The sequence below is a fragment of the Heloderma suspectum genome, chromosome 5, assembly GCF_057233095.1.
Source record: "Heloderma suspectum isolate Gila_16-S chromosome 5, 16-S_ref, whole genome shotgun sequence".
NCBI classification, from domain to species: Eukaryota; Metazoa; Chordata; class Lepidosauria; order Squamata; family Helodermatidae; genus Heloderma; species Heloderma suspectum.
Genome location: NC_139462.1, coordinates 175548212 through 175574151, shown reverse-complemented (window position 1 = coordinate 175574151; position 25940 = coordinate 175548212). Strand labels below are relative to the sequence as shown.

Sequence of the window (25940 nt, the reverse complement as noted above, 5' to 3'; positions counted from 1 at the left end):
AAGGTGACCAAGGCCGTTTCTGTCCCATGCCCAGGCCTGAAGCCCGACTGAAATGGCTCTAGATAATTGGCTTCTTCCAAGTGTGCCCTCAACTGTATCGCCACCACCCGCTCAATCACCTTGCCCCAAAATGGCAGATTCGAGACTGGGAAAAGTTGTTCAGAACTTGGGGATCCAAGGAGGACTTCTTTAAGAGTGGTCTGATCACTGCCTCCTTGAGGGCTGATGGCATCAGTCCCTCCTCAAGGGAGGCGTTCACCACTGCCCTGATTCCCTCACCCAACCTCTCTCTGCAGCCCATAATGAGCCAAGATGGGCAAGGATCAAGTAAGCAGGTGATCGGCTTTACAGATGAAAGCACCTTGTCCACTTCATTAGAAGGAAGAAGCTGGAACCGATCCCACAAAACTGGTTTGCCACAGCCCACCTCTTGCTCACTAACTGTATCCACAGCGCACGGATTAATACTCCTAATCCAATCAATTTTATCTGCTAAGTGCCTTGCCAAGGCCTCACAGGAGGCCTTAGAATGCTCCAGTGGTTCCGGAGCCACTGGACTCACCAGGCTCCGGACCACTTGGAACAGCCTCCTGGGACAGCACTCTGCGGACGCGACAGAGGCAGCAGAAAGGCTCACAGAGCAGTTTACAAATCAGTGGAAACAAGACAGACCTTGCCATGACACAAAAGGAAAATAGGGATGGGGAGGCAAATAGGAAAACAAGAAAATGCAGGCACTGGTTCTTAATGTTATATGATTCTTATACTGATTGGCTGCTTCCAATTGAACAGAATGCAAGGGTAACCCTATTCTGACCTCTGTGCTCAATGCAGGAAGATCAAGGACTGAGGGGACAGGGATGCTGGGGGTAGGACTTGTGGGCACTTCTATATCTCCTCTTACTTTTAGCCCTCATGTGAGCAGGCTGACTACCTGCATAGGGCTTGTGTGTATTTATAATTCTAACCTTGCTCCTAGTATCAGCACAGTAATAGCACTGCTTTAGGACTGGGAAAAGTACAGAGACAGACTGTTCCATTTTGATCTGCCTCTCTAGTGGCCAATAAGAGTTTGATCAGTGCAGTCATAGAGTCATAGAATAGTAGGGTTGGGAGGGGCCTATAAGACTGTTGAGTCCAACCCCCTGCTCAGTGCAGGAATCCAAGTCAGAGCATCCCTGACAGATGGCTGTCCAGCTTCATCTTGAATGCCTCCAGGGTGGGAGAGCCCACACCTCCCTAGGGAATTGGTTCCATTGTCGTATTGCTCTAACAGTCAGGAAGTTTTCCTGTAACTTGAGCCCATTGTTCCGTGTCCTGCACTCTGGGATGATCGAGAAGAGATCCTGGCCTTCTTCTCGGTGACAAGTACTTTCAAGTACTTGAAGAGCGCTATCATATCTCCCCTCAGTCTTCTCTTCTCAAGGCTAAACATGCCCAGTTTTTTCAGTCTCTCCTCACAGGGCTTTGTTTTGAGTCCCCTGATCATCTTTGTTGCCCTCCTCTGAACCCTCTCCAGCTTGTCTGCATCCTTCTTAAAGTGCGGTGCCCAGAACTGGACATAGTACTCCAGAGGAGGCCTAACCAGTGCTGAGTAGAGGGGAACTAGTACTTCCTGGGATTTGGAAGCTATACTTCTGTTAATGCAGCCCCAAATAGCATTTGCCTTTTTTGCAGCCTCATCACATTGCCGGCTCATATTCAGCTTGTGATCAACAACAATTCCAAGATCCTTCTTGCTTGTAGTATTGTTGAGCCTAGTATTCCCCATCTTGTAACTGAGCATTTGGTTTCTTTTTCCTAGGTGCAGGACTTGGCATTTATCCCTATTAAATGTCATTCTGTTGTTTTCTGCCCAGCACTCCAGCCTATTAAGATAACTTTGAATTTTGTTTCTGTCTTCCGGGGTATTAGCTGTCCCGCCCAATTTTGTATCATCGGCAAATTTGATCAGCATTCCCTGCACCTCCTCCTCCAAGTCATTCATAAAAATGTTGAAGAGCACTGGGCCCAGGACTGAGCCACATTGGCTTCTGTTGTCTTCCGCCCTTTTTTCTTGTTGGAATTGTTTGTAATGGTGCCTTTAGAATTTCCTTTTTTAGAAGCTCCCACCCATCTTGGACTCCTTTTCTCGTTGGAGTCGTTTGCCATAGTACCTTACTGATAATTTTTCTGAGTTTATTAAAATTGGCTTTCCTAAAATCCAGGGTATGCATTTGGCTACACTTGGCTTTTGCTTTCTTTAGAACTAAGAACTCAAGTATAACATGGTCACTTTCCCCCAGAGTTCCCATAACTGCTACTTTATCCACTAAGTTATCTCTGTTGGTTAGGATCAAGTCAAGGATAGCTGATCCTCTAGTTCTTCCTCTACTTTCTGTAGGAGGAAATTATCAGCAACACAAGTCAGGAATCTCTTGGAGGGGCCATGTTTTGCAGAATTTGTTTCCCAACAAATATAGGGGAAATTGAAGTCCCCCATTACTACTACATCATGCTTCCTTAAAACATTGGCAATTTGCTTTTCAAAAGTTTCATCCTCATCCTTGATTGGGTGGCCAGTAGTAGGCTCTGACCAGAATGTTCCTTTTATTCTTTGCTCCATTTATTTTGATCCAGATGCTCTCGATGGGGCTACCAAGCTCATCCTCCTGTATTTCTGTGCAGAGATATGTATTTTTCACATATAGTGCAACCCCACCTCCCTTTCTGTTCCTCCTTTTTGAACAAGTTATATCCTTCAGTTGCTGTATTCCAATCATGAGAGTCATCCCAGCAAGTTTCAGTTACACCTATCAAGTCATAATTTCCCTCTTGTATTAAGAGTTCAAGTTCGTTCTGTTTGTTTCCCACACTCTGGGCATTAGTATATAGACATCGAAGACCATGTGCTTCGTGCTCTGGCTTTCTTCCTATATGTTTGTGAAGACTATTATTGGGCGCTATTAGAGCTGTTCTCTCCGTTGCGGTGCATGAGCCTTCGTCCATTGTTACCCCCAACTTTACGTCTCCCTTCCCCATAGCATTCAGTTTAAAGCCCTCCTGATAAAGTTCTTCATCCTGTGGCCAAACACATTCTTCCCAGCCTTTGTGAGGTGCAACCCATCCCTTGCCAACAGTCCATCTTGCAGGAAGTATAGCCCGTGGTCCTAGAATCCAAATCTCTCTCATCCGCACCATCTTCATAGCCAGTCATTCACTCGGAGTATTTTTCTTTCCCTTTCTATCCCTCTTCTGACTACTGGAAGGATGGAAGAGAAAACTATCTGGGCCCCCAAATTCTTGAGTTTCCTTCCCAAAGCTTCATAGTCTGACGTGATTTCTTTGTAGCTCCGCTTGGTGATATTATTTGTTCCCACATGGATGAGAAGAAAGGGATACCTGTCTGTGGGCTTTATGAGTGCAGGCAACCCTTCAGTCACGTCTCTAATCCGTCCTCCTGGGAGACAGCATACCTGGCAAGTCCACAGGTCTTCGCGACATACTTGGGTTTCAATCCCACACAGCAACTACTACTCTTCTCTTCTTGTTGTTGTAGGCCTTGGTTTCATTGCCTCTGCTTGACTGACCTTCAGCCTCTTGCTCGCTGTCATGCAGGTTCCCCTGTAATTCTTCCTCTGCAGGCTGTCCTCCAGTCTCATCCTCAAGTGCTTGTAAATGGTTCCATAGCTCCACTGCCTCCACTGGTGCAGAGTGGCTTCTAGTTCTTCTTCTCCTAACTGTCACCCTTTTCCAAGGAGTATCCTCTACTTCATTTTTCCTCACCTCAGCATTTTCCTCTTCTGCCTCAGCTTGCTGTTGCTCTTCTAGATTCTGTTCTTCACTTTGCTGCTGTAGTTTCACCATTCTGTCCAAGAACTCTTCGTGTTCTCGTATTCCCTGGAGGGTTGACACTCGCCGCTCCAGTCCTCTTACTTTTTCTTCCAACAGCGTGATCAACTTGCACTTGTTGCACATGTAGGCCATGTTGTTCTCAAGCAAGAAAACACATGGCACAAACATGGCAGGTCACCACCACTGGAGAGTCTTTTCCTTCCATAACCTCTATTCCCTTTTAGTGTCTAGCAGTAGCCTGTGTTTGGTCCTCTACTCACTGGAGGTTAAAAACAGAGTCCCACTCTTTGCCTTTGTGTCCTTTGTCTCCTCTTCCACTGCAACTCCCCAGGCCAACTCCTGTTCGCTCTCCCTGTTCACTCGCTCTGATCGCTCGCTCTCTGGGAGCTTGCTTGCTTGCTTCTATAGTCCCTAGACCAGCTGGAGCAGTTTCCTCGGCTTTGCTCTGCTCAGCTGGGAGGCGGGAAACCGACTGAAACTTCCTGCCCACATCCAGGTGCTTACTGGATGTTTAGTTGGCGTCTGTCTACCAAACTGAATGTGAATAAAGAAAGGAAAGGTTCTTCCTGTGTAGCAGCCATATCGGGGGTCAGACTAAGTAGCCTCATGCAGTCTCATGCTTCATGTTCTTGCTGAGCTCTTTCTCCCTTGAATATATTGTTGTAAACTGACGAGACACAGGAATTCCTTATCTTGTCAAAGGTCATACAATTGTATATCTTGTTCTCTGCTGTTCTCTTCTGTTCTCTCCTTATCATGGCTACCCTATAACCCAGTTCTTGTATTATAAACAATGGTGCTAGGAGAAGAAATGTTGAGGACTGCAACCCCACGTGGGAGGGGGAGGAGGAGCCGTTTCATATGTGTCACAATGTCTATAAAAACAATGTGCTGATGTATTTCGGGGCTTCTGGCTCTTTGGAAATGATTCCAGCCTTAAGCCCGCGCGTTAAATAAAGAATCTCTTTTTCCTTCACTCCATGGTCTCTCTGACTCTGGGTTCTGCAACACCTGTGCAAGCACCGGGTCATTACTGACCCCTAGAGGGACACCGCTTGCGCTGGCATTTTCATGGCAGACTATAGTGGGGTGGTTTGCCATTGCCTTCCCCAGTCTTGACTACCTTTCCCTCAGCAAGCTGGGTACTCATTTTATCGATCTCGGAAGGATGGAAGGCTGAGTTACCCGAGACCCAGCTTCCGCTGGGATCGAACTCGGGTCGCGGGGAGAGTTTCAGTTGCAATACTGCTGCCTACCACTCTGCGCCACATGAGGCTTAAGGAAAGGTTCCTCCTGTGCAAGCACCGGGTCATTACTGACCCCTAGAGGGACGCCGCTTACGCTAGCGTTTTTGTGGCAGGCTATAGCGGGGTGGTTTGCCATTGCCCCGTCGTGACTACCTTTCCCCAGCAAGCTGAGTACTCATTTACCGACCTCGGAAGGATGGAAGGCTGAGTCAACCTGAGCCGGCTACCTGGGACCCAGCTTCCGCTGGGATCAAACTCAGGTCGTGGGGACAGCTTTGGTTGCTATACAGCCACCTACTTCAAAAGACCAGTGCCATTTCGAGTTGTAGCAACATGAACATCAGCATAATCACATCTTGTGGGAATGAATTCTATAATTATGCATTCTGTTCTTTTGTCTGTCCTCAATCTGATGCCAACTAAAGGTTATTGGGTAACCCTGACTTCTAGAGGGGCATAAAAATCCCTTAGCATCAATCAAAGCTTAACAGCAGATCTTCTGATTCATTAGATCTGCCCAGTAGGTTTAGAGGTTATACTCTGCTTAAGAGTTAATAAGTAATAAAGTCTCTCCAGCATTACACTGAAGAAGGGTGATCTCAAAGTTCTTTGCACCTAATATAATGGACTAACTACAGAATCCGAAGCCCATTCCACATTTATCAATCTCTGTCAGAAGAATTAATTTATCATTCTTACACATGCTGTATTTATATTATTCAAGGCACCACTTTCATTTCCATAGTAACACAGAGGCAGGGTCCCAAATATATAATTATGTTGTCATTGTGTGGTGCAGCAAAAGAAGTGGATGAACACTTAATGAGGAAGCTTTTGTATAAACACACAAACAAAAATTACTGCTCTAACTCATCCTTTCCTCTTCACATTCCATGGAATACAATTATAATCTTGGCAGCCTTTGGATCAAACCCATGGTAACAAATTGGCATGTTTGAGTAGAAGCACTATGATGTTGTCTAACAGATATATGGAAAATTATTTTTTAACAACTCACTTTTCTAATTGTACAATATTATATATAAGAAAAATCATCTGAAATTTGGTTAATTATGATAAAGTTAATGAACTTGAGATTGGTAAAGGGAACTGCAGCTGCTTAACAACTTGGAGAGGTTTGTGCCAGATCTGAACTGTGATTTAAGATATTCTGCATCATTCATGAATGAGGAGAGTGTGTAACTTATCTCAGTTAACAGAAACATCCTTCAGATTTATAAATTATTTCAATGTTAGTTTCAGGAGAAGCCTTACAATTTATTTTTTATATTTGTATCTTCAATAGAATTCAAGGAACCCCACACTGGGTTACTAGATTTCCTATACAGTCACTGACCATACTCAGATGTACTTACCTTCAGCAAGTTACACATTGCTTTTAGAGCATAGCCTTGACTCAACTGTAGATAGTTTTAGTACTTGCAGTCATGGATCATTTTAACATTTGCCTCCCACCCACTTTATGTGAGGCAATAACATAACATGATTGGCAAAAAGGGGGAAAGGTTACCTATGAAGTGGTATGAGCAATACACAACATAATTCTCCAAGCACTGCACAATGGACTTTCAAAATTCTGGTACACATCACAAAAATATGTTTCATACTTTCTGTTTACCTCCCCAAAGATTTACCTAGGAGCAGAAAAGCAAACGTGCATGAAAAAGCCATTAGAAATACTCAAATGTATAGTGTCAAGCAGTATTGATGCAAAGTCTAAGAACTGATAAAAGCTCTAACACCACATCATCAGGAAATGCCTTACATAGGTTCGACTATTTTCTGGATGCAAACTTTCAGTGGTAAAAAATTTCAGAGCGCACAGGACCTAAAGCCTGAAAAATCATACTGTATTTTCAAACATCTATGTTGATTATTATTGACTGATTAGTACCACAACATTTTCAGTGGATAGAAAATAACTTGTACCAAAAATATGGACCTGATGATTTTATATGATGTGAACTACAAAACCTGGATCATGTTTTGACTTAAATAATGGGATTATTATATATTATTTATATGGCTGGGGTTGAATTCAGCAATAAACATCTAAGCTATTGACAAGTAAAGTAATTGGAGGATTATGGCCCCAAAGGGTCATTTGCTAAATTTCTTTTAGCTTCCTTTTCTAGAATTTGTAAAGATCACTGCAATGGTGGATACACATGTATGCCTCGGGTATTTTTAAAGAAATGCTCATTTATTGTCCTTGAAATCTCATGTGAACCTGTGTATTAGAAGTGCTTTTTCTGAATTTTTGCCACAGATTTTTTTTTTAATCAAGTACTTGCATATGTGCCACTTTGAACCACCACCACCCCTTTCATTTTGCCTGTCAGGGGGTGGGAGTAAATTAGCTGCTTTTTGTCTGTCTGGGGAGAATTGCTGCTTCTCTGGTGAAACTGATAAGGTACAAGAAAGCTGTATTAGTTTCTTTAAAAACAAAAGCAACACAACTATCTGCACAGGTGCTGGTGTGGGCATGCTGAACAGCAACAAAAAATATCTAACACTGACCAAAAAGGTTAGTTGATTCTTTCATACATAGAGTCAGAAAATAATCAGGCCAGTGTTAAGCTTCCTAATCAGTTTCAGGATAATCCAGGGATGGGGAGCCTCTGGCCCATGGGTCAGTTTGGGCCATCAGCCCAACTCATCTGGCCTGGGAGGCCTCCTGCCCCCTTGCTGAAGCCCTGCTCCCTGCCTACTGGAGGTTTAAGGGAGGAGATAGGAGAGGAATCCCCGCTATAATCTCTGACCTGTGCTTTGCTCACCCCACATCCTCGCCAATGGGGGCTATTGTGGTTTTAATGTATTTGAATATATTTTAAATTGTTTTATTTGTGCCGTCTGGTTTTAATTTTTGTGAACCGCCCAGAGCACTTTGGCTATTGGGCGGTATAGAAACAAACAAACAAACAAACAAACAAACATTGTGGGGTGGGCGAAGCCTCAGGCTGATTCGTTGGGCATCATCTGTCCATGGCTGGAGGAAGCCCAACGCACAAGCAAAGCTGACTTAAGGGCTGAAACACTAGGAGAAAGAGCAGTCCTCTATCCAGTGCTTCGGTCGCAGAGGCATTGCTGTGAATATGCACACTCGACCAGGGCTTACTGGAGCTGGCTGAGCCCTGAGGCACTGGGTGAGTGTGCTTCGCTCCTGCTTCTTCTTCCCCACGTGAAGCTGGCTGCACACTTGACTGAGGGCACTTTGCTCATCCTCTGCTTTCCCCATGCAGGGAAGGCAAAGGATGGAAGAAGCCAGTTCCCGGGTTGAAGCAGCAACTGGAACGGTGCTTTGGCTGGGCACCCGGTGATGTTGGGGGCAAGGCCCTGCCTCTGGTGTCACAGGCGGGGCCTTCATCTGACCTGTGGGGGGCCCTGGGGGAAATCCAGCCCCCCCGCACTGAATATGGTGCCCCACCCCTGGGCTAGTCAGCTGCAAGCCATCTCTTATCCTATGTAAATCACTAGTAAGTAAGCGAGCACATAGAATTGCATCCCTAGTTAGTTTCAGACTAGTCAGCTGTTTTGGTTAAAGAGTATGGATGCGCTCCTGTGTGCCAGCGCTGGTGCACATACATGCCTTTGGATGGAAATGAGAAAGCTGCCATGGGCTTAGGCAGAGTTTAGTGTACATTTCTCTTTTAAAAAAAAGTCACTCTCTCTCTCTAGGCTGGAATGAAGATCTTTTTTTTTTTTTTAATATGCCCCATTATGATGCTGATGGGAGTACACATCTTACTAAGAAAGAAAAATAATAATCACAGAAATGAATGTGGCAACCATAAACTAACCATGCATCAGTTCCAAAATTAACTATAGATAGTCTTGATGAACAAACAGGAAACAGATGGAGTGAAGTTCTGGGCACAGCCAATCTGTGGATGACTTATAGAGCCTGCTTGCACATAGGACAGCAAACTGTGGGTTAATTAACTCAGAAGTTGCAGGATGCATGGAGTGTGCAAGCCACTTCCAGTTTCAATAAACAATCTACAAATGCACAGTTTGTAGGTTACTGGTGTGATGTCCAAACCCACACAGTTTGGGTTGTTTATGGGACAAATCACAGGTTAACTCTGGGTTGTTTAAACTACAGGCAATCTTGAGTATCTACATTCAGATGTCACACCAGCAACTTATTAACGGGATGTTTGTAGGTTGTTTATTGAAACTGGAAATGGCCACATGTGGTTCATGTACTGCACATATTGTGGGTTAATTAACCCATGATTTGCCACTATGACTTCAAACCAGGTCATTGAATGGGAGGGGGAAATCCATCCAACCCTAATTTCCAATACTCTTCTATTGGGTAAACAAGACACTATCATAACATAACATTAACAAGATTTATGCAGTCTTGGCAGACTGTCTCAAGGGACTGTCTCAAGGGGTGAAGGGAAAAATGCAATGTGAGCCACAATCATGTTACTATAATATGGTAGTGCTTCCTTTATAAAGTTGCATTGTCAAAGGTTATAACATTGTGCTACATGAATCACTTCATTCTTTCATTCAGTTTATAATAGGGTCCCCAATATGGCGCCTGTGGGCACCTCTGATGGTGCCTGTGAAGGGGTTTCCAATGTGGTGCCCACAGGCACCTGCAAACATTTTTATATTTCCTCCTCCCCATTTTTTTAATATACGTACATTGGTTTGTATATATCCATAGCAAGGAATACATATGAAATGCATACAACGTTTTAGCAATTATACATAAGCTTCAACAAAAGCAGACCAAATATTCAAATAAGTATCCATTTGAAGAAGGTGTCTACATATGATCTGTTCAAATATTAAAAACATTGTAAGGTCCCCAATCTATTGCATTATAGGAGGTGAATGTTTATCCTTCCAGTGTTGTAGCATTAGTCTTAGCTGTCAAAAGGGCGTGGAGAATCCATTTATGCTGACTATTTGTTAATTTCCATGAAGCAGGTAAATAATTTAAAAGAGCGTGTACATCAGTAAATATTAGACTGTTCCAGTACAAAATGTATCCGTGTATCCCCCCCCCCCCCGCCCCCAGCAACTCCTGGACATTGCCAAAACATATGTTTAAAAGAAGCATTAGCTGTATTACACCACCAGCAATTAGCTGAATTAGACAAGTGCTTCTTTAAGAGACATTGCGGTGTCCAGTAGACATGAAACAAAGGTTTTTGCTGAATAAGACACAGCCTAAGACCCATAGACGTGACAGGTAGATGCCAAAGTGGTGATTCACTGTTTACGCATTTTGTGGTGGTGCTCACAGCAGTTTCTCAAATTCCCAAATCTGCCCATGGGTCCTAAAAGGTTGGAGACCCCTGACTGATCATATCTGAGAAGACATCCCGAAGCCACTTAAATAAACTTGGGAAGCATTACTCAGAAAGTGGATACATAACATTTAATAATGTCTAAGAAGAATAGCATCTTCTTACCCAGATGTGTATTCATCATCTTTGCACAGTATTTGCACATGGCCTCCAACTCATTCAGTTGTCCTTGGAGAAATGAAATCTGAGCCTCCAGTTCTTCTTCCTATAATTAATTTTTTTAAAAAAACCTTACTTAATGCTAATAGGACTGATAAAATCCCACAAAGGTTTATTTATTAATTACATTTCAATCCCTTTCTGGAAGGAGTTCAGAATGGCATACATGGTCTCTCCCCACCCCGTTTTACCCTTACGACCACCCTGTGTTCATAACACCAACTCTTCGAAATGAGTCCGTAAGACAGAACGAGGGAAACACTTTACTCTTAAATATGACAGAAGAGCAGAAGGGAAGCACAATCTGGCGTCTGCCACTGGCCAGGGCACCAAAGGACACTGGGAGGTTATATCTCCTAGACACTCAGGAAGAAGATCAAGGCGAAGGGGAGACTAACCTGGTTGTGACCAACAGCCAGCGAAGGAGTAGCTGAAGGGTGTTTGCTTCTCCTTCCCTGCCAGAAAGAACACTCCGCTCCAGCTGCCCGTTGTCCAGGGACTGCACAATGGAAGGGAAGCTCCATCTATCAGCCAGAGATCTAAGGGCTGCTGGATTGTGTGTGTGCATATATGTGAGTAGGTTTTTAAATGTTTCATTCTGGTATTATTACCTGCCCTTTGAGAATCACGGACTGAAAGGTGGTATATAATTCTTCAAAATAAATAATTCAACCTATTTTAGAATGCACTAGGCTGCTAACTTAAGCAGAAGCAGTTTGACAGCTCTTAACTCAGTTTTCCCTAACCATTTTATCACATTATCTTCTCAGTATTCAGCTTACACACAATTATTTGTATTGTGACTTAAACAAGACCCTCAATAGAGATTAGTTCCCTTCATAACTTACAAGTCCTAGTTTGCTACAGTCAAACACGTACACAGATAATCCTTTTCTGTGTGTGTGTGTGTGTGTGTGTGTGAGAGAGAGAGAGAGAGATCTTCCATAATTTCCCATTCCTTCATTTTTAAAAGACAATTTGCAGACTTTCTTGTTGGATGGCAGGACACTGTTTACAACAGAGAAGTTCAAGAACCATTTTCCCCATCCCACCAATTTACCCTGTAGCTGATAATGATGTACCAAATTCTCTATCCCCCCAGATTTCTGAAATTAGTCTTTGGGTGGATGCAAAGCAAGTCAGGGCACAATCCTACGGCGATGACTACAAGCCTCCAAACTCAGAGGTATATGGTCATCCTATGCAGGGTGGGAGGAGCGGCAGAGGCAATCTTCACCTCCCCATCCTCCCACCCTGCATTTTTGCTAGATGGGCTTTTATTGCCCGTCTAACAAAAGTGTCTCAGAAGGGGAGGGAAGGAGGCTGGAGAGGCCTCAGGATAGCTCTATCCTGGCCTCTCCAGTCTCCTTCTCTCCCCCCCACCAAAACTCCCCCTTTCCCCCCTATCTGAGCTTGCATTCCTGGCCTCGGAGAGGCAGCTGGTACAGTTCTTTCTGCGCCAGCTGCAAGGGGTTGGAGCTCCGATTCCCAGCTCCGAGGTTGGAGCGCTGTCTCTACCCTCAGATCTGGGAATCCGAACTATCCTACAGAGATGCAGTCCCTGAGATGCAGTCTAGGGGCCATAGGACCTTAGTCACTCTTAGGTACCATTGAAATCAGTGTCAACAGATAGTCATAACTAACTTAAATCCTACTGATTTAAATGGGAATTAATTGCAATTAACTTGCTCTGGATCCAATCATTTCATTTTAGGGCAGTTTCCAACTTATAATTGTCTGTCTTCCTCCAAGATATGAACAATTCATCTTTATAATTTTATATCAACTTTTCAGGAAAGTTAAACATGCATATTTCAGTTTACAAGCATATTTCAGATTACATAGTTATTTTGAAATGTCTTACAAGACTGGCCCTACCATTAGGCAAGATGAAGCAGACCACCTTAAGTGGCAGATTTTGGAGTACCATTAATTATTATTTAGTTTATTATTAATGTTATCACCATGGGGAACACCATTCTGATTCTTTACCAAAATGGCTTGTTCCATTTCTGAGTGTCTACATTCATTTCATAGAACAAATTGTAAGGTGATTAGGTTTTCCATGCCTATACCAGTAGTTATGGCTGTATATTTTGTCTTTCCCAGATTAGTCAAACAATGCAATTGTACTTGATTACAATAGACAGATGGGATAGACTGCTAATTGTGTTATTTTTGTAGTCATGATTCAGTGACATTACATCAACTGTGGATTTCTTAGATATTAACAGACTGAAGTTTACTAAAGCACCCTACATATCTCTAATGCCTTTCTAATGGCCTCACACCATTCTTTGTGTGGAAATAGGGTAGAAGAATATTTGTAGTGCTATTCAGACACAGTTTTACAGACTCTTAGAAGAACAAAGCTATCAGCCTTCATAGGGGTTCGTGCAGAATTCTAAATTTAGACAGGACCAAGCAAATGGAAAGAAGATTCTAGATTCTGACCCCAGTCCAGAGTACAAAGGAAGTGTAAAAGGAAGCTGCCCTGTGCTACACTGGAAGATGTTTTTGAAACTCACAGAGCTGTCAGAAGCTGCTTACCAATATGCTTCTGTTGAAAAAATTATCTTAAAAGTAGATGGCTCAGCCCCTAAACTAATGTTTGGGAACCATGATTTGGGGTAACAGGTTACCATGCATATGACTATTCTATAACTGTCTCAGTAGCCTGGCAGCCTAAGAGTGACACTTGATTCTTCTTTGCTACTAATAGGTAGTGGCTATAGCGGAAGGTATAGTAGTTGCACCTCATTGGCTGCCTATAATCTTTTCTGGAGACGAAGTATTTGGCAACAATCACTTGGCAGGTAATTCACAAATGTTACATTATGAATCCAGACAAATACATTATGGGGAATCATTAAACTGCTGAAAATGTTTGGAAACAAAATGGCTTGTGTGTGTTAGTGAAAAACAGGAGGTATTTGTGGAAACAGATTCAATATCACCTCAGTAAAACTGATAAGGTGTTAGCTTGACAGACACAGCAAAGTAATTACTACATTGGCACCTAGTGTTGCATTTCTACTGCAGCTAGAAATATAAAATTATTCTAGCAGAAGCAAGGAATACAATAATAGTGATGTCATGTAAGTTGTTCCTCTTTGAAAGCGACTAAAGAGAAGAAAATTCAACCCATGAGCTCATTCTACTAAGGAAAAACCTGTCACCGCTTCTGGTAGGTTTATTTCTAGGAAACTGCAACAAGTGCCTCCCACACATTTACAGCTCGAGACCGCTGTGATCTAAAGATACTCAGCAGCCCCTTGAATTAGATCCAAAATTGAGCTGGACGCTGTACTTGCAAGACTGTAACAAATAAAGCTAGGCCATCTCTTTCACAACATAATATGAGATGCATTTCAATTCAATGTAGACTACAGTTCTTAATGATAATCACATACCATGTTACAGACAACCATATTTCTAGTAAGGTAACATACTGAAAATAGATTAACTTGCTTACAATAGAGTGTGTGGCATACAAATCTATATTCATTTATGTAAATGTTTATTTTGCTAGTGTGACAGAATCTATGCATTGCTATAATGATATTCCTGTTCAATGAAACCTGAATATTTACAGACTTGGTAAGTCAAAACCTATTTTTAATCATCTGCATCAGAGCTAAGTATGCAGTTCTTTTGCATGTGCAGCCTTGAAAACCTATTTTAAACACACAATATACCTCTTTGTGGTTTAAAACCGAGTGCTTTCACAAGTGCTACAATGCCTCTAACAATGACATTCAGAGACCAACCTTGATTCCAGTCCTTCAAGAATCGGTTGAAATCTTTCACCTTCTTCACCGGACAGAATCTCTGAGACTATGCTAGGACTGGGGAGGATTTGAGTCATCCACGGCTCAACTAGTAGCTTCCTAGGTCAACCTGGAACTTTTTTGACTCAAGCAACCTGTGTTGTGTTAACTAGGTCATATAGAAAGTATTGTGGCCATACAAACTGCTTTCATCTCCTTATGCTACCTCACCTTATACTTGAGAACTTTTGCTCTAAAGTGAGAATAGAGCTGTGGTTGGATGATTATTGTGCATAATAATAATAACTCCGAATGACTACTAGAATATTTTGTCTATTTAAAATGCACTTATAGACCATATAATTGATTACAGACCATATTAAGATTATAAGACATATAACAGTATAACCCATATAACTTGGTTACACTGTCATATATACTTGTGATAATGTAACCCAGACTTCTCACCATTCTGGTTTGCCGGCAACAAGAGCCACTTTTCATGTGTCAGACATGTGAAGAGCTAATGCATGAATTACTGCCACTGCTGAGGGAGAGGAAGCAGCAGTCAGGCACCCTCCATCATGCTTGGATACAGCTCTAGCTGAGAGCACCCTCCCTCCTGCCACCTGCTGAGGCCATCAGAGGAAGAGGAAGCAGAAGCCCTTCCATTGTGTTCAGATCCACTTCCAGGATTGGCTGAACTTTGCAACTAAGAATTAAGTCCCCGAATTTGCTGTCCCCCCCCCGTTCCCTTTAGTTTTGTGTTGTGTCTCTTCGATTGTAAGCCTGCAGGCAGAGATAGTCCTATTTCTAATAGTTGTAAAACCACTCTGTGAATCTTGGCTGAAGAGTGGGATAAAAATGCCTTGAATAAATAAATAATGAATAATAAATTAAGGGAAGTGGGGCCATGCTATTGACCCAGCCCTCCAGAATCTCACTTGTTCTCCTGACTTTGACCCCAATCTCTGAGCACTGGACTGATTCAAACCTTATTTCAATCAAAAATTCACCAGCTGGCCTTAACCAAGCTGCTATCTCTGCTTCAGACTCCATATATTCAATATGGAGATACAAATTTGGTATACCTTACTGGGCTGTTGTAAGAAGTACTGACATGGATATCCGTGAAATACTTTGAATGCTTGAAATGTGCTACAAATTGCTATTCAAAGGGATCCTCTGTTTGAAGGGCCATCCTGTCCAATTCTAGATTAAAGACAAAGAACCATAAGGACGGGGAGCAAGGTTCTTGAAGTTGCCCATCAACACTTAGCAGGCTGAACAGCAGGTCACCTGGTCAGTCTTCTCCATTATGGTGAGACGTACTGTATTACTATTGATGTTATAATAATTTCTAAATTTGCATCTACACATGTGAATTAGCACCTGCAAATTTTATGCAAATCAGTGTCCTCTTTTGCCTTCTTTTTGGGAGATGCATTTCCTCTTTTTTGGTGGTTTATAAGTGGCTTCCCTAATGGGACAGGTAGACCTGAGCAGTTTCCTAACCCAGGATTAGTATCTGCACCTGGCAACCTTCCACAGATGCCAGGGCCCCAACACTCTGGCATGGCCCACTGCTCCCCCTGCCCTGCCCCTTGCCCCCTAAGCCTAATGCCCCTCGCCAGGTATCTGGGTCTAACTGCCATTTAAATTTCCACAACACACTGGAGAAATGCTACATGAGGTGGACTATGGGAAATTAATATAGAGCCCTGACCTCTATTCCCCAACCTAGTGCCTTCCAGATATTTTGGACTTCAGCTCCCATCAGCTCCAGCCAGCATAGCCAATGGTTAGTAATGCTGGGAGTTGTAGTCCAAAACACCTGGAGGGTGCCAGGATGGGGAAGGTGGTGCTGGACTCATCCACCTTTCAGTGCTTGGAGCACGGCTACTGCCCAGCACTGCTACCAGATAAACCATCAAATGGAGGAGAGCACCTACTGACAGAAAAGGGGAACACCAGAGGTCACTTTGCCCAGGGGTCCCTCAAAGCTGAAACAGCCACTGGGATGCTACTTCTGATGTTTGGAACAAGCTTTCCTGTACACCTTCAAAGGTATGTTTATCAAAATTCAGTGGAAGCTGGTGGCTTTGATGTCAGTGGGGCGGTGAATCAGCTCTGGGTTTCAGTCAGAACCATTCAGAACTTATTTGGGTTCAGCACCTTGGATAGCTCTTTTAGAGTTCTGACTGAAGCACAGAGCAGATTCACTGCCCCACTGACATCAGAGCCACAAGCTTCCACTGCAATGATTTACATTTACCATTTGTTAATTGATAAAGGCTTTCTATGGACCGCGGACTGGCAGCAATATAGGCAAGCCTAGATTAAGCTATGTTAAAAGCTTAAAGTAAAATGGCCATTATGTGCTATAGATCCATAGGCAAAAGCAAGCCTCTTGAGGGCCACAAAATGTGCTTTTATGCACACAACAGCACTTTCTTAATTTGCAGCATGTCAGTTGTTACATCACGTATTAAAATATATCTCTCTGATCACGTAGGTATGTGGTTGATATTTCACGTTGGTTCCTAGAAAACTATAATTACTACATTCAGAACTTAAGGAAATAATATAGATGTATAATAATTATGCATAGACAAATGTTTACAAATAAAAACACTGACAACAAGATGCTTGCAAAAATAGTATTATTTTGTCTGCTTGTGAGGAAGAGATAGAAACTTGAAATTGTAGGGTTGGAAACAGGATTAATTTCACCAAGGCACCCCATGGTTATTATCTAACTTATTTTTAAGCCGTTCCATTTATAGAACCTTCGTGACTTTTTTGTAGTTTGCTTTGCTGTAATTATCCTTCAGATTAGATACCTACTATATAAATACAATAATTTATTGTGACACTCTGTCCTTTTCCTTTGCCGTGCCCAGATATTCAGATATTCACTTTTCTTCTTTCCTCTCAACTAGTCCATTCCAATAACTTATTTTTCCTTTCTCAGGGTAGTATCCAATCATCCTATGTAAGTAAACCCACTGAAATGAATGGGACTTAAGTTAGTTGAGACTAACTTAAGTCTCATTCATTTCAGTGGGTCTACTCCATGTAGGACTAACACTGGATACTACCCATAGGTCTTACATTAACATCTTTGTTGTTCTCTTCAAATTAATCTCCATTTGGGATGCTTCCAGTTGACACTTTTATTGGGCAATCTCCCTGACTCATTTACAGAATTTTACAGGGGGTCCAGGGCATAATGTTGTCTTCTGTTTGTAAAGCTCCCATGTTCTCCCTCCTCTCCTTTCCACAAAAATCCATTAAGGAGGAAAAGATGGAATAGCTGCACAATACCTTTTGATTGGTAGTGCTAGGAGCTATCCATCTGGAAGGACTCCTGGTCTACTATTTGGGGGCTTTGTTTCCCTTTTAGTTTCCTCCTTATACCCCAAGGAGTGGGATGTAACCATTACACACTGAAACTAGGATTCTTCAAGTCCCGCAGCTTCTACCTCAATACTGGCACTGCTTGCCAGACTCATATACATCTAGACAGTTCATGGGTGCTCTGAGACAGCTGCAATTTCCTGAATTTAGGGAAACCTCGGTTTAAATCTCATGATGCTCCATACTTGAGCAGTGGTTTGAGATGTATCAAGCAAGGCAAATAAGGCATTAGAGACTATGTCTTAGAAACAGTGCTTCCACAATTACATATTGAAAAGGATTTTTTTCCATAATGTATGATGATTGGCTTCGATGGAGGACTGATTCACTTACATCCAGTAGTAAGTACTTCCAGTTATCTGCTGTCTTGCATTTAGGTATTATATGAAGAGATATCCAGTTGCCTGCTTCATCTTCTCTATTAAACCCATGGGTGCTGCTCAGTATAAGAGGGTTTCCACCATGGACTCTCTTCCTCCCATCAGCATCCCACCCCCCACAAGGAGAGCTACACTTGCACGCGTCCTGTGTGTAACTAATGGCACATGTAAGGGGCCAGCAACTGGATCAACCCTATTATATTTCACACAATGTGTGTTTAATTTTCCAGTCTAAAAATGGAGATACAAAGGCATCTGTTTTCCGCTCACCGTCCTCCCTGCTGTAGTCCCCCAAGCTACTCATGAGGTTGGGAGACCCTCAGAAATAGCATGGGATTTGGTGGAGGATGCTGCCACTGGAAGGGGGAGCTGGCAGAAAACACAGGACCCCTTTTGCCTTCTTCTCATGCTAAGGTTCCTTTTGATCCAACCCACTGGCTTTTTCTTAAGTATAACATCAATAGACACATAGGTAGTATACAGTGGTAACCTACCGCTAGTGGCGATCACTGCCGGTCCCAAGGGTGCACATGCAGCCCCTACCAATGGTGGCAGAGATGTAGTGCTTCTGGGGGCAAGCCCCCAAATGGCTGAAAACGTAAGTTGCGGGAAGGGGCAGGTCATGTGTTCCAGAAACATGTGTTTCTCGTCATTTGGGGGCTTGCTCCCAAAAGCACAACTTCACCGCTGCTGGCGGTAGGGGCTGCATGTGTACCGGGAACCGTCGGTGCTCACTGCCAGTGGGAGGGCACCCTTACAATGCTACAACGTATATAACAATTATAAGCTCTGCTTCAATTTTGCTGCAGTGTGAAAGTAAATCAGACTTGCCACTGAGGAAGAGAAGGGGGGAAAAGCTTGTTCGCCCCACAAATGAAGTTAATTAGTGAAAATTTGAATGATCCATTTGAATGCTGTCCATATTGTTTTAAAGGTGCTGGTTGCTGATGTGATGTGCACTGTTACTAAGTAGAGGGAGATTCATATGTAAAACTGTGTTATTTTTGGTACATGTCATTTCAACAGATTAAATTAGCTGAATCTCTTTTAGCTAGAAAACACCACCGATAACCAGAAATATCTCTAATGTCTTTCAGAATGACCTCACAAATATGCTTGCTGTGGAAATATAGCAGGCAACTATAACATATGACCTTGACTTGAATTTACTTTCAAATTATTTTTGAGCTATGGGTCTCAGAATATGGGGCAGATCCTCTTTTGGAATCATGGCTATTAGGGGATGGCCAAACTCCTTCCCAACTGCTCTCCCTCACTCTGAAATTTTGTGCAGATTGAGAACAGCATATAAACTGGCTCTCCAACTTCAACAGGAACAACAATTTGCTTCTTCACCTTTAGTAAGTGATGGTGGTGAGAGACAACGGGTTAACTGAGTTCTTTTTTAGGTTCCTCCCCAGCCCAGTCTTCCCATCTCCCACAAGCAGGTCTCTGTTGTAGGGCACTTTAAAGCATGTCATAGGCTTGTGACCCTGCTCTATGCTTCAGAAAAAAATATTTTTGTTATCCTTAAAGCCAACCTGGTGGCCTCCAGATGCGTTGGAGTACAACCCCATCATCCCCAGCCAACATGACCAGTGAACATGTCAGCTGAGGATGATGGGGTAGTAGTCCAACACATCTGGAGGGAATCAGGTTGGCAAAGCCCACTCTAATCCTAAGCAAGAGGGAATGCAGCCAATTTATCTTTACTTTTGCTATAGTTACATTTGAGGAGACGCTGTGTTTGATTTTAACATGAGAACATCCTGCATTTGTGCTGAAGACAGAATCCATTCATTCATGGATCAACCATAAACTCTCTTGGGGGTCTTGAGTAAGTAGCATTTTCTTTCAGAAAATGCTACTTACAACACTACAGGGATGTGTAGTGTTGTTCACATTCTTCCCTCCCCCAATGCCTACCAAGGCTCTGATCACCTAGTCTATGTGTTTTATTTGTCCATACTCTAGGAGCACCAGGATTACCTACGTGGAAGAGGCTCACTGCATCATGGTCCCCTCTCTGACTGGCTGTTTTCACATGCCCTACTGTTTACCCCAGAGTCAGTATAGAGCTGCTGGAGTCAGTTCGAGCAGCTGTGGGGCGAGCAGCCCGAGTAGGAGTTGCAGAAGAGGCACCTTGATCTGCTGAAGCCCAGATCTTCTCCTCGCCCACCAGCTGCCCCAGGCTGTGCCACTCCCCTCCTGCTCTTCTCTTCCTTGGATTCCCTTTCCAGTATTCCCTTATAGTGCCACCCACCAGCACTCATGTATAAAGTAAACCAAACAAGAAAAAAACACCATGTCTAATATTTGGGACAAACAGCATCAGTTGACTAGTTGGATACAGAAACCAAGACACAAGTAAAGAAGAAAAGTTGAACAAGGGGTGGATACTAACCTATGTGGCTGTTTCTTCAAACATGATTAGTTTGCTGAAGGTTTTCAAAACCGGCATTTTACACTGATTGATTTGGGAAAGAGTAACTAAAGGGTTAAAGTGGCATCATTCTATGAGCACTGTAAACAGGACATATGGATTTCCTTTGGAAAGTAAAGGGTTCAACCAACCAACATCAGGACATGGGCAGAAATGGTGGAGTTTAGATGTTTACTAGTTATGCAGACCTTGCAGGTGCAAAATGCAGATATCAACTCATAATCGGTTTGAATAATGAAAATACTAACATTCATTAGATAGTCACCCAGCTCAGTACACATATGGGTAATTACAAGCCTAATAGATTCTATCAATGAACCACCTAATTTCGAGTTTCGGCAGCATCCCTAATTAGTGCTATTTCTAAAGACAACAAAAATAGTAAACAGAGAGACTACCATTTGCATACAGCCCTCTCACTCTTCCTTCCCTCAAAATTATTTTCATTTGTGCTGAAAAATGTAAGTTTAAGGAAAAGGCCTCTTTAAACATTATTTGGAAATGTATTAAGGGATTGTCAAGGAATCTAACAAATTCATGATCACTAGCATGATCACTATCACAGAGTTACAGAAATGTCTTGTATAACCTCGTATTAGAGGATAAGAGAAGTGTTAGACTTAAATTCTAGTTACACAAAAGGGATTATGGATCATATTCAAGTAAAAGTTGGAGTATCAGTTGACTCATAAGCAACGTTTGGTGAGGACAACTGCTTCAATTCATTTTAAAAGATATATATGGAAATGTATTAATTTCTATTTGTGTATTTAAGTGAAATTAATGGAATTTTCTAGACCTAAGATACTTTCTTTGTTTAAGTCAAATATGTTTGCTGCTTTGGACAGTTTTAATAGAGATGCTAAAAAATCTCTTGGGGGGGCTGTTAGAAGGGAAGGCATAGGAGGGTTTTTGAGGTGTGCGTCAAGTGCTGCACTGGGATGGCAGAACACTTAAGGCATTGTGTAGAAATAGAGTTCAGGGCACAATCCTATGCATGTTTAGACAGAAAAAAGTCCTACAACTCCCAGCATGCCCCATCCAGAATAGCTGGGTGGGGCACGCTGGGAATTGTAGGACTTTTTTTCTTTCTAAACATGCATAAGATTGCATCTTCACTGGGTTAAGATCCTGGGAGTGGGATTAGGTGTGCTCTCCACCTGCCTCCACTCTCACACATGCTTCCCTCCCTCCCAAATGTTTCATGTTATGTGCATCTACTGACAAGCCAGGTTCAAAGGACCCTAAATATGTTCCTAAAGTCACTTAAGAATCTGGTTTCAATATCATTCAATTGGATTGGCACAAGAAATGGAAAAGGGGAGCTCATAAAAGTGAGCTCCCCTTTTGGGTTATTCATAGATACGTGCAGGATGAGCAGGCCATGCTAGCAGACTGCTATAAGCACAACACAATCAATGCCCCACTTGAGCCACTGGTTAAGCACCCTCCTACACCTCCTCTTCTTTTAACCCCTGCCCCCAAAGGCCCTCCCAACTTACCTGGGGTGGGAGAAAGGAGTGGTAGTAGGTGAGGAGACTTCACCTCCTTGGCAGAGCTTCCTTTTCGATACATATCAGCATCTTTATTCATGTCAATCTCTGCTGATGACACTATTCATGTCAGTCTCCACACCTACCACCTCTCCCTCTGTTGGCAGAAAATTACACATTTGTAGTGGTGCCTCTTTCCTTCTCCTGCCCCAGATAAGTTGGGAGGTTCCTCAGGGGAAGAATGTATTATTTCTTTTATATCATTTATCACACCAGTGAATCATTTTTTGATGATAAAAGCAAGCGATTATATTAAATTATTGATTAAAATGCCTAGTCATAAAACAGCATTGCCGTCATAACAGCCTGATTACATGTTTTGCAGCACAGTGAACATAGACCAGGTGCCAGTATCTCTGCACTGGGCAAAGGCCCCCTTTTAATATTGGTCCAGACAGGGAAGCCTGCCTCACATCTTGCACCGAGGCAGGAGAAACCTGGCACCGAGCAACTATAAGAAGGGGTAATTTGGAAAGGGAGGCAATGGAGGCAATGCAGCTGGTGTTGCTTTGCACTATGGGAAGCCAGACTTCCTTGCCCCTCCCACCACTGGAGCAATAGTGGGCCAACAAAAAAGCTACGTTCAGACAACTTGTCAGAGTTCCTTTCCATATCTTGTCCCACCTTCCCCACACAGGATGCGGCAGTTTAATGGGTGCAATGCGGACCTTCTTGGCATTACAGTGGCTGCCAATCTGAGAAGACAGCATAGAGTATCCATAGAATGTCGAGAATCAGATTTAGGTCTAGCCTTGAAAGGTACTTAAGAAACAAGGTGCTCCTCTTATTTAAAGGAGACCAGGAATATTTAGGGGATTCATGAAACACAAGAACTAGAGAACAGGGGAAATAATCTTCTAAAAATGTTATGAACAAATTTTTCCCATGTTTTTGCTCTGTCAAGAGATATGTGCCTGCCTACATATATAAGTACCTGAATGAGGAAGGAGACCAGGGCAATTAAGTGAGACAATACGAGATAAACAAAATATATCTTGCAAGCAGTAGGGACTTACAGACTCTTTTTTGCTCATACTTCTGCTGTGAGAGCGAGAATGGGAAATAGTACTGAAAAAAGACTCTTTCTTGGTTGCAGACAAAGGTGGAGACCCTATGTATTCACGTCCTCCAGACAAACTTTCAATGCTCGGAGAAGAGCTGACGTTTTTTGAACTCTGCCCTGTAAAGCAAACAGAAGGGAGCAAAAAACGATCAGTGGAAAGCACTGCCATCAAAGAGCTTCCTCTCTGAAGTGTCACTCAGTGACTTTCATAAATAGATCAACACAGAGTGAGATTTCGTGACATCAAAGCACATCTGTCCACACATAAAGGGATGTATGAAGTGCTATTGAGAGACAGAAAGGCCTCTATAGAGGCAGGCCTCCACAATGCACACTGTGCACCAAAGAGGCCACAAAGTCTCGCACACACACATAAAATCCTGTGCAATCAACACCCACTGCTATGAAAAGCCCACATTCAGTACATAATCTATGCACAGCAATGTCTTCCAAATCAAAGATTTTAATGTTAATGCTGGACTAGGAATTTGGAGGCAAGCTGTGAAGTGGTTGCAGAAGCAAAGGTAAGTAAACGACAAAGTAGATATATATAGGGTGCTGGAATCCCATATACTAATAACGAACTAATTCTCCAAGGGTGGATCCTTATGAAGCCAAAACAACACCATCCATGCACAAGAGAAATGTATCAGAGGGTCAGAGGAACCCCAAAGTTTGTGGAAGTACAAAATATATTTAGAATAGAAATCCTAAGGCGGCACTTCTACCCAGCCTAGTGATGACTGAACATGCTCAGTAGCATAGAATGCTGATGGTCTGCTGGGGGTGGGGGAAGAACTGGAATGAGGGGGAGAGGAAATTGAATGGAGAATGCTGGAAGGGGGCATGGCTGGCTGGTTGGAACCCTGAACAGGAGCACTCCACATTTTCTCGCAGGTTCCACTTGTATGGTGTTAATTCTGAAAATATTTGCAAATTCTGGAAAGCAAATCCTGTACCGTATAAAGAAAAATAATATTTGTATAAATCAATGCTCACTCGCATCGTTGCTGTTTGAAGCCTACGACATGAAGCATGATATGAGAATAGCTCTATGTTGTTTGTGGTGTAGATGATTTATTGATCTAACATTATTAAAAAATATTTTACCCCAAGTTTTACATTCACTATTAAAAACTCTCAAGGCAGTGAATGATGTAGTCAAAACACTGGAAGAATAACAGTAAAACAACAATTATAAACAAATACAAAGAGTTCAGATTTCAGAAGCTTAAAAGACAGGGAGATTAAAAGCCATTCAACAATCCAGAAAGTCAAATGACTGCTGGAAGAGAAAGGTCTTTGTGCAACAACAGAAAACCTTCAAAGAGGGAATAAAACAAGCTTCCCTAGGAAAGGAACTCCAAAAACCTGGGCACTCTCCTTTGTTTCAATCTAACACAAGTCAGATGGAGGTGGGATGCAAAGGAGAGTCTCTCCCAGCAGATCTTAATGGGCAGACAGAGTCATAAGCGACAGGACAGTCCCGTAGTTACCATGGTCCCAATCCATTTAGAGTTTAAAGGTCAAAACCAGCACTTTGAATTGGGCCTGGAGACAAACTGGAAGAGTAGGAAAGATAGAACACCCAGAGTTCTGAATATCAGCTCAGCCACAAATGCTTTGTGGCTTTGGCAACTTCCATTTCTCAGCCACATCACCCTTTTATGAAGATAAGCCCACAGAGCTTATGTGTATGAAGTACTTCCAGCATTTATGACAGCCACTCCATAGTCCTACACAGCCCACTACAGTAAGTTCTTTGACAAGGTGAGTCAATACACCAAAAATCTTTATTTTATTTTCCTACCACATGTTCATTATGAACGATCAATACTACCGTACAGTAACATTGTTTTCATGGAAGAAGTTAACAGGTGAACTAGTCCTCGCATGGAATACAGAACTAGATGCAAAGTAAGTTGCTGCAGATCACCATCTGTTGCTGAAAGAGAATGCTAGTTTTCAAATAATAAGAACTCTTTGCCAGGAAGAATGTTACTTAGAGCACAATCCTATGCATGTTTAGACCGAAAAAATCCTACAACTGGCTGAGGCATGCTGGGAATTGCATGACTTTTTTCTGTCTAAACATGCATAGGATTGCAGCCTTAGTGGGATTGGAATGATGGGGTGCAACATCAGCATCTATGCCTTGCCAACCTTCAGGTCAGAAAGTTCCTGGGCTGACTGAGCTGGCAATGATGGCAATACCCTCATGACTGTCCATTACTTCTGCCCACTGTCTCAAACGAGCAAAAGGACTTCACACAGACATGCTTAGAGGGAGAAGAGCAGAGGAAAAGGGAGGGAGGAAAGTTTGCTTTCTTATTCTGTCCCATGCATCTTCTGTGGATCTCCCCTCATATTGAATCAATTACTGATAAAAATAAATGCTAACATCTGATGTGACCTTTCAACCCCAGTGTAAGGAACTAGGTTTCATTGGACAAATCAAAGGTTTGGAGTGTGAACAAGTATTTTTATTTTGCTATATACCCCATTTTCCTCCAGGTCATTGTCCACACATCCAGAATTTTAATAAGTAAATGCTGAATTTTGCTTGTTTTAAAGCTGCATGGCAGAAGCAACTGCTAGCATCAAAGCATCAGTATACAAGAGGTGAACCTCACTCTTCAGTCTGCCCACTCTCACAATGAAGTGCCGTATTACAGTATCAGTCTACTAAGTAAATAGCTTGCTGCAGACTTTACTGT

General features: G+C 42.6%; 1 protein-coding gene across 25 annotated transcripts in view; it reads right to left on the bottom strand.

Moving 5' to 3' along the window:
* The window catches only part of TBC1D5 (TBC1 domain family member 5), a 412711-nt gene that overhangs the window by 21313 nt on the left and 365458 nt on the right, over positions 1 to 25940 (bottom strand). For all 25 annotated transcript variants that reach the window (XM_084858401.1, XM_084858405.1, XM_084858400.1 and 22 more), the window contains 2 exons: positions 23177 to 23340; positions 10541 to 10640 (listed from right to left, as the gene is read on the bottom strand). In XM_084858401.1, coding sequence (XP_084714527.1) covers positions 10541 to 10640; positions 23177 to 23340 — 264 coding nt within the window. The remainder of the gene's footprint in view (positions 1 to 10540; positions 10641 to 23176; positions 23341 to 25940) is intronic.